This window comes from Petromyzon marinus, chromosome 1 (genome assembly GCF_048934315.1).
Source record: "Petromyzon marinus isolate PM22_M1 ecotype Great Lakes invasive population chromosome 1, UKy_Petmar_22M1.pri1.0, whole genome shotgun sequence".
Lineage (NCBI taxonomy): Eukaryota > Metazoa > Chordata > Hyperoartia > Petromyzontiformes > Petromyzontidae > Petromyzon > Petromyzon marinus.
The window spans coordinates 4,178,634-4,194,200 of NC_133667.1; the positions used below are offsets into that span (position 1 = coordinate 4,178,634).

At 48.8% G+C, this 15,567-nt stretch overlaps 1 protein-coding gene across 4 annotated transcripts in view; it reads right to left on the bottom strand.

Moving 5' to 3' along the window:
* Window positions 1-15,567, bottom strand: part of LOC116940306 (cingulin-like protein 1) — a 126,406-nt gene that overhangs the window by 38,873 nt on the left and 71,966 nt on the right. For all 4 annotated transcript variants that reach the window (XM_076053594.1, XM_076053550.1, XM_076053503.1 and 1 more), the window contains exon 14: window positions 14,528-14,617. In XM_076053594.1, the coding sequence (XP_075909709.1) occupies window positions 14,528-14,617 (90 nt within the window). The remainder of the gene's footprint in view (window positions 1-14,527; window positions 14,618-15,567) is intronic.

The following is a 15,567-nucleotide window of genomic DNA, read 5'->3' on the forward strand; positions in this document are numbered from 1 at the left end:
CGCGTTCGCTCGGCCCTGCACACTCTCAGACAGCTCCCACAATGTAACCTCGGGACAACCTTCGGCCCGGGATGGTTATCTCCCACACATTCCTATCTCTACGGCCTGCATACATTCCATTCATTCCCTCATCCAGCCTCCACCCACCCACCCAGGCCAGCAGCAGCAGCAGCACAGCACCCACTCTCCACAATGACCCCGCACTGTTGGTTAGTCACGTATATTGGAGCAGCTATTGTGAATGATATCCCAATAAACAACTGCACAAGCCTGCTGTATATCTATCGGTGAACGTGAACTTAGTGGCAAACCTTAAATATTAACTGGGTCCGATGGAGAATTAGTCAGCGCTTGCTTTGACGAATCACAGTGATCTCTCAGCAAATATTACAGGGCCAAATGCAACAGACCCTGACCGGGGGGGGGGTACAAACAGATCAGCCGACTCTTCAGCCATCACAAATCCGACTGCACCGTTTGTATGTGTGTGGGTTGTACGCGTATGTGGGGATATTTGGCGCACGTGTGTGTGTGTATATACATATAGATGTGTGGGAGATCCGAGCGCAGTGACGAATATCCGAACTGGTCCTGGGCCACCCATAGGTCGACTCAGCCTTACAGGAGTACATTTTGCTGGTAGGAACGAAGTTGTAAACTAAGTCTACCAGCCTGCAATAGATTAATGTGTCCGTCCGTCCGTCCCCTTTCAATACTTTAACGAAGTGAAATCTCGTGCTGTTGGAGTGTAAAAATAAAATTGCGCAAAATTCCAATGTTCCTACCAGCCCACCCTGCAGGGACCTGTTTGTTAAAAATTTGGTCACAGTCCCTATGATCACTGTTACAATGCATTTATGGCTTTATTTTGGTGATTTCGAAAAGTTTTTTGGTTTGGCCATGTTTTTGTTTATTGTAGTACCGAGTTAGACTGATGGCCTTAATACTGGTAGGAACGAAGTTGTAAACTGAGTGTACCAGCCTGCAATAGATTAATGTGTCCGTCCGTCCGTCCGTCCCCTTTCAATACTTTAACGAAGTGAAATCTCGTGCTGTTGGGGTGCAAAAATAAAATTGCGCAAAATTCCAATGTTCCTACCAGCCCACCCTGCAGGGACCTGTTATGCTGTGTGCACATGAGCACCGTGGAGACAAGAGGGCGGCCGGACGCGGTGCTGCCCACGCCACACTCTGGAGCGCGCTATGCCAGCGTTAACCGGCGCTCGCTAACAGGATCTTTAGTTTAACACATACTAATGAACGGATTACTAATAACACACATTACAACTAATTACTAATCTACAACTCATTGCCAATCATAACCATTGACTGATTACCAATCGATTATATAATTACTGCACCTGAAATTAGTTAAATGATGACGTCACCCTGCTGCTGCTCTATTTAAGACCGGGAGCAAGTGGAGGGCTTTACCATCCTGGCGAATTGCCCGATGACGCTGGATGTAATTACCAGCGAAACGTCGTACTCAAACTGTAAATGTTGTGGATTCACTCTTCAACACACCGGTGGGCTAAAGTAGTGAACTATTTTGTCTTTTGTCAACGTGACACTTTTTTGCTGATTGGCCGTGTCGGGTGGTGGAGGGTTACGACACATTTATAAATAACGCGATCTAACCGAAAAACCTTTATTATGAATAACAGGATCTTAACCGACCAGTCTGAGAGGGTAAAGGTGCGAACTTTGTTTCGTCTAAATGTGCATGACGTTTACCCCAGCGCGTGGGGTTAAGGTGGTCAAGCACACTGCACTCGGATCCCTGTGAGCCTCCTCTGAAGGTGGACACACACACAAGGATACCCCATATAGCCAGTGCCGGATCAAGCTAGTGCGGGGCCTGTAGCATTTGTTATAAAATGGCCCTAAATAAAAAAAATACAGAAATATTAAAATAAAATTTTAACTTGCATAGTAAAGTAATTGTATTTTTTCATTTGCTATACAGCCAGATAATACGACAAATCGCTCACCTCAAACACCCAGTCGTTCATAAAATTTGAAGGCAGTACGGTACTATAGTAAGAGCAAGTGCAGAACCACTGAACCGGAATTGATAGCTTGAAATCATTTAGCGCGGGGCCCTTGAAAGTGCTGGGCCCGTAGCGTATGTAGCTACTTTTGCTACGTGGATAATCCGGCACTGCATGTAGCCTTAACAGACTGCTGGGGCAAGTACTGTTAGTGAGCACCTATGAAGGCCGACAGCACGAAGCCCGGCCACCTTTGCCTCCCTAGTGGCGATGTTTGCACACCGCACCATTTAAGGCCGAGTCGACCTAGGTGAGGCGGGAATGGCAATGGGATCGCCGGGTTCGTAGCACAGCGAAAGCTAACCGCTACACTCCCCACACACGCACGGCACGAGTGGCAATACGAACGTGGACCCGTCGTGGAGGTCCCACGGGTCACAATCTCTGCCTAAAGCAAGCAGAACGAGCGGCAGCTGCTCTGTCCGAAGCATCGCACGAAGGTGCCACCGTGGTGGTGCCTCCGGCCCTACCGCCGAGTGGTGGTGCTTCCGGCCCTACCACCGTGTGGTGGTGCTTCCGGCCCTACCGCCGAGTGGTGGTGCTTCCGGCCCTACCACCGTGTGGTGGTTCGGCCCTACCACCTAGTGGTGGTGCTTCCGGCCCTACCGCCGAGTGGTGGTGGTTCCGGCCCTACCACCGAGTGGTGGTGGTTTCGGCCCTACCACCGAGTGGTGATGGTTCTGGCCCTACCACCGTGTGGTGGTTCCGGCCCTACCACCTAGTGGTGCTGCCGGCCCTACCACCGAGTGGTGGTGCTGCCGGCTCTACCGTCTAGTGGTGCTGCCTGGCCCTACCGCCGAGTGGTGCTGCCTGGCCCTACCGCCGTGTGGTGCTGCCTGGCCAGACTCTCCAGGCTGGCAGGAGTTGTGTGTGCGTGTCAACGTGTAGGCGACTGTACATCCCATTCGCGTGTACGTGCGTCTGCGTGTGCCTTGCGTGTGCCTTGCGTGCGCGTGTGAAGAAAGAAAAAACACGAGCTCCCAAGCCGGAGCAGGGAGCAAGCAACCTTAACAAGTCAGATCTGACATGGGAACTGGCACACGCCATACTTTGCCAACATTCCTGAATAACAAATGTAACTTTTAATGAGGACATTTCGCCATTATGTTTTTAATGACATTTTGCCACCTCCCCCCTGCCCCACTTCAATGCAACATCCTGACATCATAATAATAGGGTTTTTCCCCTTTTTTCTGGCAACAAAACTGAAACCTTTTTTACAAGGATTCATGTCTGCATTAACCACAATACCTGCAGTCAAAATGCAAGCAAAAAACATACTATGATAATATATGCATTGTCCTTGAAACTGATTGGTCCACACCAAGGGACGGCTTTCATTTGAGCCTCGACCCAATTGGTGCTCGACCAGATGACGCCAAAAGGCGTACAGCTCAAAGACAATGCACTATCAAAGTAATGAGGGCTCGGGGTGAGCATCTCAATCATTTGATGTAGTCTTTGAAATGTACGCCTTTTGGCGTCATCTGGTCGAGCACCAATTAGGTCAAGGCTCAAAAGAAAGCCGTCCCTTGGTGTGGACCAATCAGTTTCAAGGACAATGCATATATTATCATAGTATGTTTTTTTGTTTGCATTTTGACTGCAGGTATTGTGGTTAATACAGACATGAATCCTTGTAAAAAAAGGTTTCAGTTTTGTTGCCAGAAAAAGAGGTCTAATGATCCTGACATCATGGCTGTCAGCGTCTACAACAACATGTGACAGCATGCTGACAAGAGTGATGCCGTTCTCGAAGGAGACGGAGCACGGGGCCCTGAGTCCTGGCTGGATGTTCCCATGTGTTCCTGTGGGATCTTGTCGTGGGGACAGACAAACGCTCATGCACGCACGCACACACGGACCCTGCCCCTGGGCAGACGGCAAAACGTGGGGTGCCGACACTCCCCAATTCCCACATCAGCCGCGGGTGTTGAATGGCAAGCACAGTGGCTTTAGGGTTGGGGAAATATGAAATAGGACCTGGTGTTTTCAATCAAGGCATGACCTGTAACCCAGATGGGAGTCTGCTGAGATACAAGATTAGGTTCGCAAACAAAGACCTAAATGACTAGTTGCGCGAGACCACATATGACTATCCCAGTACAGGCAGTCCTCTACTTCCGATGAAGATGTGTTACGACGGCCCCATCGTAAGTCAAAAATGTCGTAAGTCGAAGATGGCCTAGCCTACCCAGGAGTCTTAAAGAATGGTGATAATTGAGCTGAACAGAGCGATTAACAGTACCGTGCTGTATAAACTATATACTGTACGTATTTATTAATTACAATACTGTATTGCACAGTAAAATGTAAAGTAAAAAAAACAAGGTAAATTCTTAGCCTACCTATATGAACTGCAACTTAATAGAAAGTTTTTTCAGGAAACAATCCTCTCTGCATCACACAAGGCGGGAGACGCGTACATCCCTGCAGCGTCCCAACGTACGGGATCGTACCTCGTACCCTGCTGCGTTTGCCTGCCGCGCGAAATAAAAAATACTTTACAATTTTGTCGTATCGCTATCGCCATCGTAAGATCGAAATATCGTAAGTCGGACCATCGTAACTCGGGGACTCTCTGTATTTACTTTCGGGTGATTTTCAAATTCGGGATTTGGGTAAGGACTCTGGCACAACGGTGTGTGTGCTCTAGAAAGCAACGTCGTCATAAGGGTCTGGAGCATTCTCTCGACAGCACGTGTGTGAGAACGCCCTACAGTCACTCGACAGTAGGCAGAATACTTTCGTTATAACAACCGTACACAGAGAGCACCAGGCAGTTATGGGACTTCACCCTGTGCCAACTGCGTCAATGGTTACCCAGCCGTCCATTTAGTCATGAAAATAAAATGGCTGAGACAGCGAATGAATCTCTCATGAAGGATGCTTACACGGGCATTTTGCCAAGACGTATGTGCACGTGTGTTGGTACGGCAGGATATCCAGCATGTTTGTTTTAACAGTGCGTCAATGGCAATTGAGCAAAATGATAAATAGCTATCCAGCCGGGTGACACTCCAGGGTGCTTGACCCGCAGGCGAAGAGCTAAAGTCCCGGACGGGGATCGACTCAACCCATCGCCCTTCAGGCGTTATTAAAGCAGCTATCGCAGAGGGAAGTCAAAAGTTGACATCTTCTTTTGGAATTGCACCAACCATCGTGTCTCAGGGCCACGAACTAACAAGAAGCCCCACCATAATGCTCGTTTGAGCAGGAAAATACGGCGACTGCACACGGATTATTCTGCTTGCATTTGCGGGGATGCAGCTCGGGATGGATGCGGATCATCACGACCCTTCGCTTGAGCAACAACTGTCCAGGTGACCTGGAGGATCACGCAGCGAACCCATCGCCCTTCAGGCGTTATTAAAGCAGCTATCGCAGAGGGAAGTCAAAAGTTGACATCTTCTTTTGGAATTGCACCAACCATCGTGTCTCAGGGCCACGAACTAACAAGAAGCCCCACCATAATGCTCGTTTGAGCAGGAAAATACGGCGACTGCACACGGATTATTCTGCTTGCATTTGCGGGGATGCAGCTCGGGATGGATGCGGATCATCACGACCCTTCGCTTGAGCAACAACTGTCCAGGTGACCTGGAGGATCACGCAGCGATCTGGAGGATCACGCAGAGACCTGGAGGATCACGCAGGGACCTGGAGGATCACACAGCGATCTGGAGGATCACGCAGAGACCTGGAGGATCACGCAGAGACCTGGAGGATCACGCAGAGACCTGGAGGATCACGCAGAGACCTGGAGGATCACGCAGAGACCTGGAGGATCACGCAGAGTGCCTGAAAAATCACGCAGAGACCTGGAGGATCACGCAGAGTGCCTGGATAATCACGCAGGGACCTGGAGGATAACGCAGAGACCTGGAGGATAACACAGCGATCTGGAGGATCACGCAGGGACCTGGAGGATCACACAGGGACCTGGAGGATCACACAGGAACCTGGAGGATCACGCAGGGACCTGGAGGATCACGCAGAGACCTGGAGGATCATGCAGGGACCTGGAGGATCATGCAGGGACCTGGAGAATCACGCAGGGACCTGGAGGATCACGCAGGGACCTGGAGGATCACACAGGGACCTGGAGGATCACGCAGGGACCTGGAGGTTCACGCAGGGACCTGGAGAACCACACGGTGCACCTCGTGGGGTTTTAGTATTCTTTCCTGGTATGCGAGTTTTCTCCAGGCACCAATGTCCTCATACGTGCATCCCGAGCATCACCCTCCTTAAAACACAGCGTGCAACTCAGGAGGATTCCTGCACACAAGTGTTCTATTTATATATCGGTACGACATCCGGCTCGAACAACTTCCCAAGCTCATTGCAGTGGCTCATACCGCTCTAACCCGGAAGGAATGAAACACCTCTTTTCACTCAGAAAACAGCTTCCAGAGACAAAGTCGCGATGCCACCGCCGTGGCTTGGAATGGTTTGACTCTTCGCCGATGTGACGCCGTCTAACGATCGTGGGTTTAGACACGCACTTGTCCTTTCAAGCCGGATAACATGGCGCGGAATACGCAAATAACCAACCGACACGTCCTGGGTAATGCAGGTAATCCCTTGACAAGATTATGACACATTCGGAAACTTATCGTGACACCTATTGGTGGTGTGACTATCGCGCGGGCAATGGGCATCGCTTGGCAAACAATACCACGGTATTGCTATAAAAAGGTACTCAAAACATTTGTTAATAATATCACACTAAACTAAGACACTGAAAGATATCACAGTAAACTAAGACACTGGAAGACATCATACCGAACTAAGGGAAACCTCCCCCCTGGGTTTTACACAAAAGTCGAAATGTACCCCCCCCCTCTTCTCAAATAAGCATGGGGTAATATTCAACTCCATTGGCAGTTTTGAGTTAGCGATAGAAATACCACATTCTTATGACAGGAAATACATTATTTAACAACGACGGACAAACCCACATTTACTAAAACCACAGGTGTGATTGACTGTCCGAGTCGACTTCCAACAAGAATTTGAACTCACGACCCGCCATCTGTTAGTGGGCGTTATTGTTCAAAACAAGTGAATAAATATTCCACGTGCGTCAGTGTTTACGTGAAACCCAGGCGCAAGGCTCCTAAAGTTGAAGTGCTCATATTCCATGAGCACTTCCAACGTAAATAAAGGTGAAATCTTGCACACTGCCCAAAATACTCTTTTCACTCGGAGGCACGTGTGCAGGAGGCCATGCATCCAGGAGGTTACAAACCGAAGGTCGGGGGGCTGTCCGAGCGCTCGCCTGTCTCCTGCGTGGGTTCTCAGCCATTTCGCGGAATCCAAGCAAGGCCTCAATACATACCAAGCAAGGCCTCAATACATACCAAGCAAGGCCTCAATACATACCAAGCAAGGCCTCAATACATACCAAGCAAGGCCTCAATACATACCAAGCAAGGCCTCAATACATACCAAGCAAGGCCTCAATACATACCAAGCAAGGCCTCAATACATACCAAGCAAGGCCTCAATACATACCAAGCAAGGCCTCAATACATACCAAGCAAGGCCTCAATACATACCAAGCAAGGCCTCAATACATAACAAGCAAGGCCTCAATACATACCAAGCAAGGCCTCAATACATACCAAGCAAGGCCTCAATACATACCAAGCAAGGCCTCAATACATACCAAGCAAGGCCTCAATACATACCAAGCAAGGCCTCAATACATACCAAGCAAGGCCTCAATACATACCAAGCAAGGCCTCAATACATACCAAGCAAGGCCTCAATACATACCAAGCAAGGCCTCAATACATACCAAGCAAGGCCTCAATACATACCAAGCAAGGCCTCAATACATACCAAGCAAGGCCTCAATACATACCAAGCAAGGCCTCAATACATACCAAGCAAGGCCTCAATACATACCAAGCAAGGCTTCAATACATACCAAGCAAGGCTTCAATACATAACAAGCAAGGCCTCAATACATAACAAGCAAGGCCTCAATACATAACAAGCAAGGCCTCAATACATACCAAGCAAGGCCTCAATACATAACAAGCAAGACCTCAATACATAACAAGCAAGGCCTCAATACATAACAAGCAAGGCCTCAATACATAACAAGCAAGGCCTCAATACATACCAAGCAAGGCCTCAATACATAACAAGCAAGGCCTCAATACATACCAAGCAAGGCCTCAATACATAACAAGCAAGACCTCAATACATAACAAGCAAGGCCTCAATACATACCAAGCAAGGCCTCAATACATAACAAGCAAGGCCTCAATACATACCAAGCAAGGCCTCAATACATACCAAGCAAGGCCTCAATACATACCAAGCAAGGCCTCAATACATACCAAGCAAGGCTTCAATACATACCAAGCAAGGCTTCAATACATACCAAGCAAGGCCTCAATACATACCAAGCAAGGCCTCAATACATACCAAGCAAGGCCTCAACACATAACAAGCAAGGCCCCAATACATACCAAGCAAGGCCTCAATACATACCAAGCAGGGCCCCAATACATACCAAGCAGGGTCCTCCTGAAGACGTGTCCAAGACGTCGTGGGAATTTTTAATTAAAGTTTTCAATCGTACAGCTCTGGCCCTCACATTAAATCCTCTCCATAATCTAAGAACAAACAATAGCCATAGCCCTGGCACAAGGCCAATCTTTCAGCACGATCCCTTTTAACTAACCCGACCTCTAAGCCTCCTAGGCTAGACAACTCTGTTTCTCATCTTGAATCAACAGTCGTATACATTGGGACTGAACCTGCAGTCGTGATAAAGGATCGGACATCAAACATGATATAAATGAATTTATCCCCTCTATAATTTCTGCCATCAAAACATCACAGCTTTCCCCCCTTGTATGTCCAATGCCCCGGACCCTAATACCCAGTCTTCCTGCAACTAAGTCTCAAGCTACAGTGGCTATAAGTTTCCATGGTTGTTCAAAATCCGTGGAGCTGGAGGCAATTAGTGGTGATGGAGTGAGATGTGGACAAAGCAAGTGGCTTCCAGCGATGTCTGAGCGCCAGGGAAGGAATGCCATGCTGGGGCTTGAAATGCCAATTCTGAGACCTTTGACCTCACCAGGCTGGCCTGGAGGTCACAATTAGACTTGGCATAATACATCAGAGGGAAGCTGTTCTCAGTTACATTTTAATACATTTACCCACCCTAATCGTGAGTCATGGTTAGTTCTGTCAATTTCCACAAGTATTTACTTACACATTACAATATCACTCTATTGCAAGACCGCTTGTTAGGATGGTCCCGATTTGGAATTTTGCTCAACTTAAAGAGTATTTGGCAAGACGATGGCGTGCGCTCGGGCAAAACCACGCGGCGGGGAAGAGCACTCAGAGGGTGCACAGATACGCTCCTGGCTACCGCCTCCCACGGGCAGCCCTCTCGCGCTGCAAGCGGACGTCTCCCAAGGGACACCGTTCCACCGATGTGCAATCCACAAACTCCTCCACCACCGCCACGTGGTGTTACGATACCACCACCATAATAGGACAAACTTCAACAATAACCCATAGATGGCATCACCACATAGCTTTGGGTTTCATTTGAATTAAAACTAATTTTGCTTTAATTGAGAGATTTGCATTTTGTTTTAAATGCTTTAAACGGGCGCAAACACAAAAATGCACCAGGTATATTTCTACGAGAGGCACTATTGCTGAAGCACACAGTGTACACTATAGCGGACATTAAATACCTTGTGGCATCAGGTAATGCTTGACACTCGGTAAGCTGAAACGTGACAACACCTGTATTTGCACATGGGCAAAGAGCTGGACCCAAAGAGAGCAACGAGAGGCGAAGCGTTTCGTGTTTGCGAGGAAAGGCGCACCGAGATGGTGGCCAGGTATTGCACGGCAGGAGCAGGTTAGCAACTTCTAAAACTGGAATAGAACGAGGCAAGATCACACAGAGGACAAGTGAGGAAGAGGAGGAGGCTGCGGTGAGTTGACACACGTGCAGGGTGGAGGGGGGAAGGCTGCCGGCACTGGTGGGACCGGAGCAGCATAACTATAGCCGGACGGGGCACGAGGTGAGATCCGGTGTGTGGGACTTGCGCGCGAGATGCCCAATGCACAACAGCTGCCGATCCAGCAGACGCAATGAAAGCAAACGCGGCGTGTGGCTGCATCATTGGACGTGACCATGTGCCGCCCAGCGACTTAGCACGACATTATTAATTGTAAAAATGTTTTCACAATCCCAACTAAAGTGACATGTTTTGTAAAAAAACATTCCGGCATTCAAATCAAACGGACTGAACATGGCGCTCACCCAACGCGTTTGTGAGACAACGCAGAGAGCGCTCCCCCATGGGTGTAAAAAAAAATCCGAAACCACGCCACGGGCCAGCTCTTCACCGCAGAGCAGCAATGGCTGAGAGAGAGCGTCAAGCGCGGCTCTGCGACCTCTGGGCGCACGGCACCCAGACCGATAGGGACATTCGCCGCACCATCAACGTGGCAATTCTAACGCAGCCGCAGGTTTTGTCCTCATTACCCAAATCTAACATTTTAATCAGCACTTCTTGAATGTTAAAGTAACACACACACACGCACACACGCACGCACGTGAAGCTATAAGTACCGTGACTAAACACCTGTGGAAGATTGGCAGGACACGCGAGCAGTTTTAATGCGAACATCATCTTTGCAGTCTCAGTGCAGAGTACGAGTCAGCTGTGATGCACGAAGCAGCAGCTCGGTGCAGGCCAACTCAGGCAAGAGAAGGTTCCAGACCAGTGTCGGATACTAAACCGGCACCGCAATGTATGCTGAGGAACTGAACCCATGTTTTTTACAGAAAAGTGACAAAATACTGGCCAATACATCACACACAGAGATCCCCCCCCACCCCCACTGCCCAAAGCCTTAACATGCTGTTGGGGCACATGCTGTTGGGGAACATGCTGCTCGCGAGCACCTATGAAGGGCTGGCACAACACGTAACGAGGTGGTGGAAAACATCGTTGCCTGGCCGCCTTTGTCTCCCCAGTGCTGATGTTCACACGCTGGGCCGGCTACTCGTTTAAGGCTGAGCCGACCAAGGCGAGGCCGGGGACTGGTTCCAATGTTCGCCACTGTTATTAGTCGTGAGCAGGAATCATAGCTGTTGCACAATTTCCTCCCGATTAGTAAAAGCAATGCAGATACACTAATACCGTCAGTAATGCCCAATTCAGATGATCATCGTCTAGCCCCTAGGTGAATGCATAATTGCTGCTGGTAAACCGATGATAGAGAGAAACTGTTTCATTTGCAACCAGGTGGGCGCCTATGTTTTATAGAGGAGACCTGAGAAAGGCACATAACAACAATAATAATCAAGTGTCAACAAAGAGAAAATGTGAAATCTACCGCTGAATAAATATCATTATTGGCTAAATGTGGCAATGCCCAGCTGTAATTCAATAGGAGGCCTGGCAACGAATTGGTAGATCACGCAGAGATGGAGCCATCATCTGCATTAAACACCCTTCCTTCAAGAGCAATGTACAGAGTTGTTTTAAAAAGATGGACCCGATTTGAAATCGCCATATCTCTGCAACCACGAACCGCCCATGAATGAAACTCTTACCACTTGAAAGAGCGGGGCATAGAGCTTCAAATGATTACCGTGAGATGCCTCTCCCAGCGCTCAAACAGCCCCCTAGCCTCAGTCATTCGCAAGGCGTTTTGCGTTCTGAAGCTCAGCAAGACTGGATCCGTAATTGCGGTGCAGCATGCGTTTCATCACACCCTGCGACTTTTTTCTTGTGGGGATACGTCAAAGACCGTGTTTTTGTGCCACCATTAGCGACTAATCTGGATGACCTCAAACGCAGAATCACGTCAGCGGTGACTTCAGTGGAAGAAGACACTTTGAGAGGCATTTGGGACGAATTCAACTATTGTCTCGATGTTGTCCGTACAGCAGGTGGAGGGCACACAGAGCATTTATAAAATGGTTAGCAAAACTTGATATCTCATTAAAGCGTTAGTAACTTTTTGTATAATTGTAACATGTTGCCATCGTGAAATATACTGCTTTGAAATTGGGTCCGTATTTTTAAAACACCCTGTATTATATGAAGATTGCTCAAGGTTAACTTCCACTTTGAGTTCTAGATAGCCGTAGCAGGAGAAGAGGAGGCTGCTGAATGTGCGTGGAGTGGGCACGACAACATCTGGCAACTGCTGTGTGGCATCGCTTCACAGCAGCCCAAAGCAGTCTGGGTGTTTTCAAGATGGCAGCGAACAGGGTGTCATGGCGCTGTGTGAGAGTAGCCAAAGGCACTGACATTTACAGGATGTATCTGCGATGAAGAAGGGCCATTGCCTGAAATGTCACCTATTAGATCTTGTTTTCCTTTTAAGGCCACAGTGTCGTTGATGAATGTGTTGAGGTTTCTTGTGAAGTGTGTTTGTGCACCACTCTCATAGCGAAATTCTCAAGAGGTGGGTAGTAAAGATCAGCGACGTGTGTCTCTCAAGCGGACGTGTGTCTGAGCGGCACACAAGGTTAAAACGTGGGTGCGAGTAGGTACAACATGATGAGAATGTGAAAGCAGATGCTCTGAATTGGCCATGCGCCTGTTTTAAAGAATTTCACGATTCTGCCACCGGGCCATTTCATGACCAGTGGGAGAATTTTGTCCGCATTGTATATTCAAACCAACAGGGTGGAGGACAGCGCTGTCCTCCAGACAGTCTCGTCCCTTCACCTGATGAAGGCCGCTTGTGTTGTGGCGTGAGAATTTTATTGTGTTATTTTATTTTATCAATTTATTATTTTATTCTCATTCTACGTGACTTTACCGAAAGAACCAAAGAAGATGAATCCTTGCAGTCACGAAAGCTTTAAATCGAAGGATCCTTCTTCACAACTGTGTGTGCAAGTTGTAACTAAATGATCACGGATTTAAATATTTCCTCAGTAAAGTCTCCCTGGCTCTCTCCCAAGACTTTCAAGGGGGCTAACTGCTTGAGATGTTGGCAACTCGTTCTATTCGAGTACACTTTGATGACACCGATGCAGTATTTTTCTGGATAGATCAATATTATATGGACCCATATACAGGGCTTCCTTTATAACCGAATATTTCCGGGTTCGCTGGCAAACTGTAGTAGGCACACGATGAGATGGTCACAGCCATCGCAAGAGATATACTGGATGTGGTGCGCCGTGTGTGGAAATATTTTCCTGGTCACCGACCCGGACCGTTCCGGCTACAACTAAGCCCTCCCTATAACGTATTGAGGGATGGTGGTGCAATGGTTATAAGCACAGGGCACTCTGAACCCGGTGAACTCAGTTCAATTCCCAGCCATGGCTAAGACCAGTGGGGCGAGTGATAACCACACAGGTCCTGCCACACCCCCATCAATCCACGCCGAGCAGCATGGTGACGTATGGCCAGACAACCCCCACGACCGACGTGGCGTGTGGAGGATTTCATCCAGCAGAACACTGATAAAGGGCTGTAATTAAACTGCTTTGCATGATTATCGCATGCACAAGTTACTGTTCGAACGTGACAATAACTTACCTTAACTCTGTGAGCAACTGTGCATTGCAACAGACGCATTACGTGTGAAACACCCGATCCCCTGCACTGTGCTATAATAAACACATTTCATGCACTGATGGTGCCCTCCTTAAGTGCTGTAAATTAATAAAAATGGCATTAGTACTGTAAGGGATTAGACGTGGCGGGAGAGGTCGGTAGGTAGAGCAGCAGGCTCCTGTTTGTTTAGATTCATGATTGAAATCCTAGGCAGGGTCAGCTGAGTCACGTGGTGCTTTTGTGGGAATGTGGAACTTCCAGCACTGGCTCTGAACCAAGAACACATGAGTGCCACGAAACTCTGAATAGCATGGCCTGATCCTGTATGCATGCTATGTGTGCATGCTATGTGTTTGTGTGTATGTGTGTGCGTGGTACTGCCCATCCACGCCCTCGTGTGCTGTGCCAGCTTTCATAGGTGCTCGCTAACAGCACTTGCCTCAACAGTCTGTTAAGGCGACACGGGGAATTGTTATCGTTGTATGTGTGCTGTGTGTGTGAAGTGTGTGTGCTATGTATGCGTGTGTCTAGTTTGTGTGTGTGCTTTGTGCGTATGCTGTGTGTGTATGCTATGTATGCATGCTGTGTGTGCATGCTATGGGTGCATGCTTTATGTGCATGCTGTGTATGTGTTGTATGTGTGTATGCTATGTTTGCTGTATGTGTGTGCGCTATCGGTATATGCTGTGTGTATGCTATGTGAGTGTGTGCATGCTGCGTGTGCTATGTGTGTGCTGTGTGTACATGCTGTATGTGTATGTGTGTGCTGTGTGTGCACGATGTATGTGTGTGTGTGCTGTGTGCATACTGTATGCGTGTGTGTTATGTGTGTGCATGCTGTATGTGTGTGCTATGTGTGTGCACGTCGTGTGTGCTAGGAGATGGTACCTGATCCCTCGCCCACTCAGCTTTGTCTGTCAGGAGCTCCACGTTCTCCCTCTCCTCCTCCAGCTCGGCCTGCAGAGCGCTCACCCGGTCCTGCACGCAGCACACATCATGCGGCCACCCGTTACACTCACCGCTCTGTGCCGATGAGCTACACTCACGGTTCTGTGCCGATGCCTCACAACGCCGCCGAAACCTGTACGGCACAGTTGGGCTTCTCTGCTGTCGCGATACGTGGCGGCGATCCCTGGCTGCAAGCAGCGATTTGGCCTAACGAGGCTATTTACCGCCAGTTCCTGTGGAGGTTCCATAACGTTTTAGGAGCCTCAGGCCTTCTGTCTACAAAGAAGACTCCCAGTCTGTCTTTAATGTTGACCTCTGATGAGGTAGAAGTTTACCAAGTGATTCTCGGACCCATTTCCATTTAGAGCATTACTATAAAATGTGTGTTCTATTTACAACCCTTGTTTTATTCACATTTTCATGTTGGTTTGCAAAAAAAACGTGAGCAAAAGTTGCGACGTTTGCTACACATCCCTGCTGCTTTGGCCAATCCACTGCTGGATTAAGGCCTAGGGGGCGCTGGGCCTAGGGGGCGCAGGGTCTAGGGGGCGCTGGGCCTAAGGGGCGCTGGGCCTAGGGGCGCAGGGCCTAGGGGCGCAGAGCCTAGGGGCCGCTGGGCCTAGGGGGCGCAGGGCCTAGGGGGCGCTGGGCCGGCAGGGACCACCATGGTGGTGCAGAGCGGATTGTGCGCTCAGTGCTGGGCCTCTGCTCATGGGGTCGATGGGTAAATCTCAGTGGTGACACGTACAGGGCTGTGTTCAAGCAAGTCGCCTTGCTGCATCAGTGGATGATAATGACCCCCCCCCCTCCTGCAAATACGTGAGCATTTGCACGCACGCAGATTGCAACCCAAGCCTCAAGAGCGAAAAGTAAACATCACTCAGAGAACAGTGCAATATATCCACCCTCACATAACTACGGTGACACGGACGTAGTTGGCAATTTATCTTAATGGACTCTAAACTGGTTACAAAACAGAC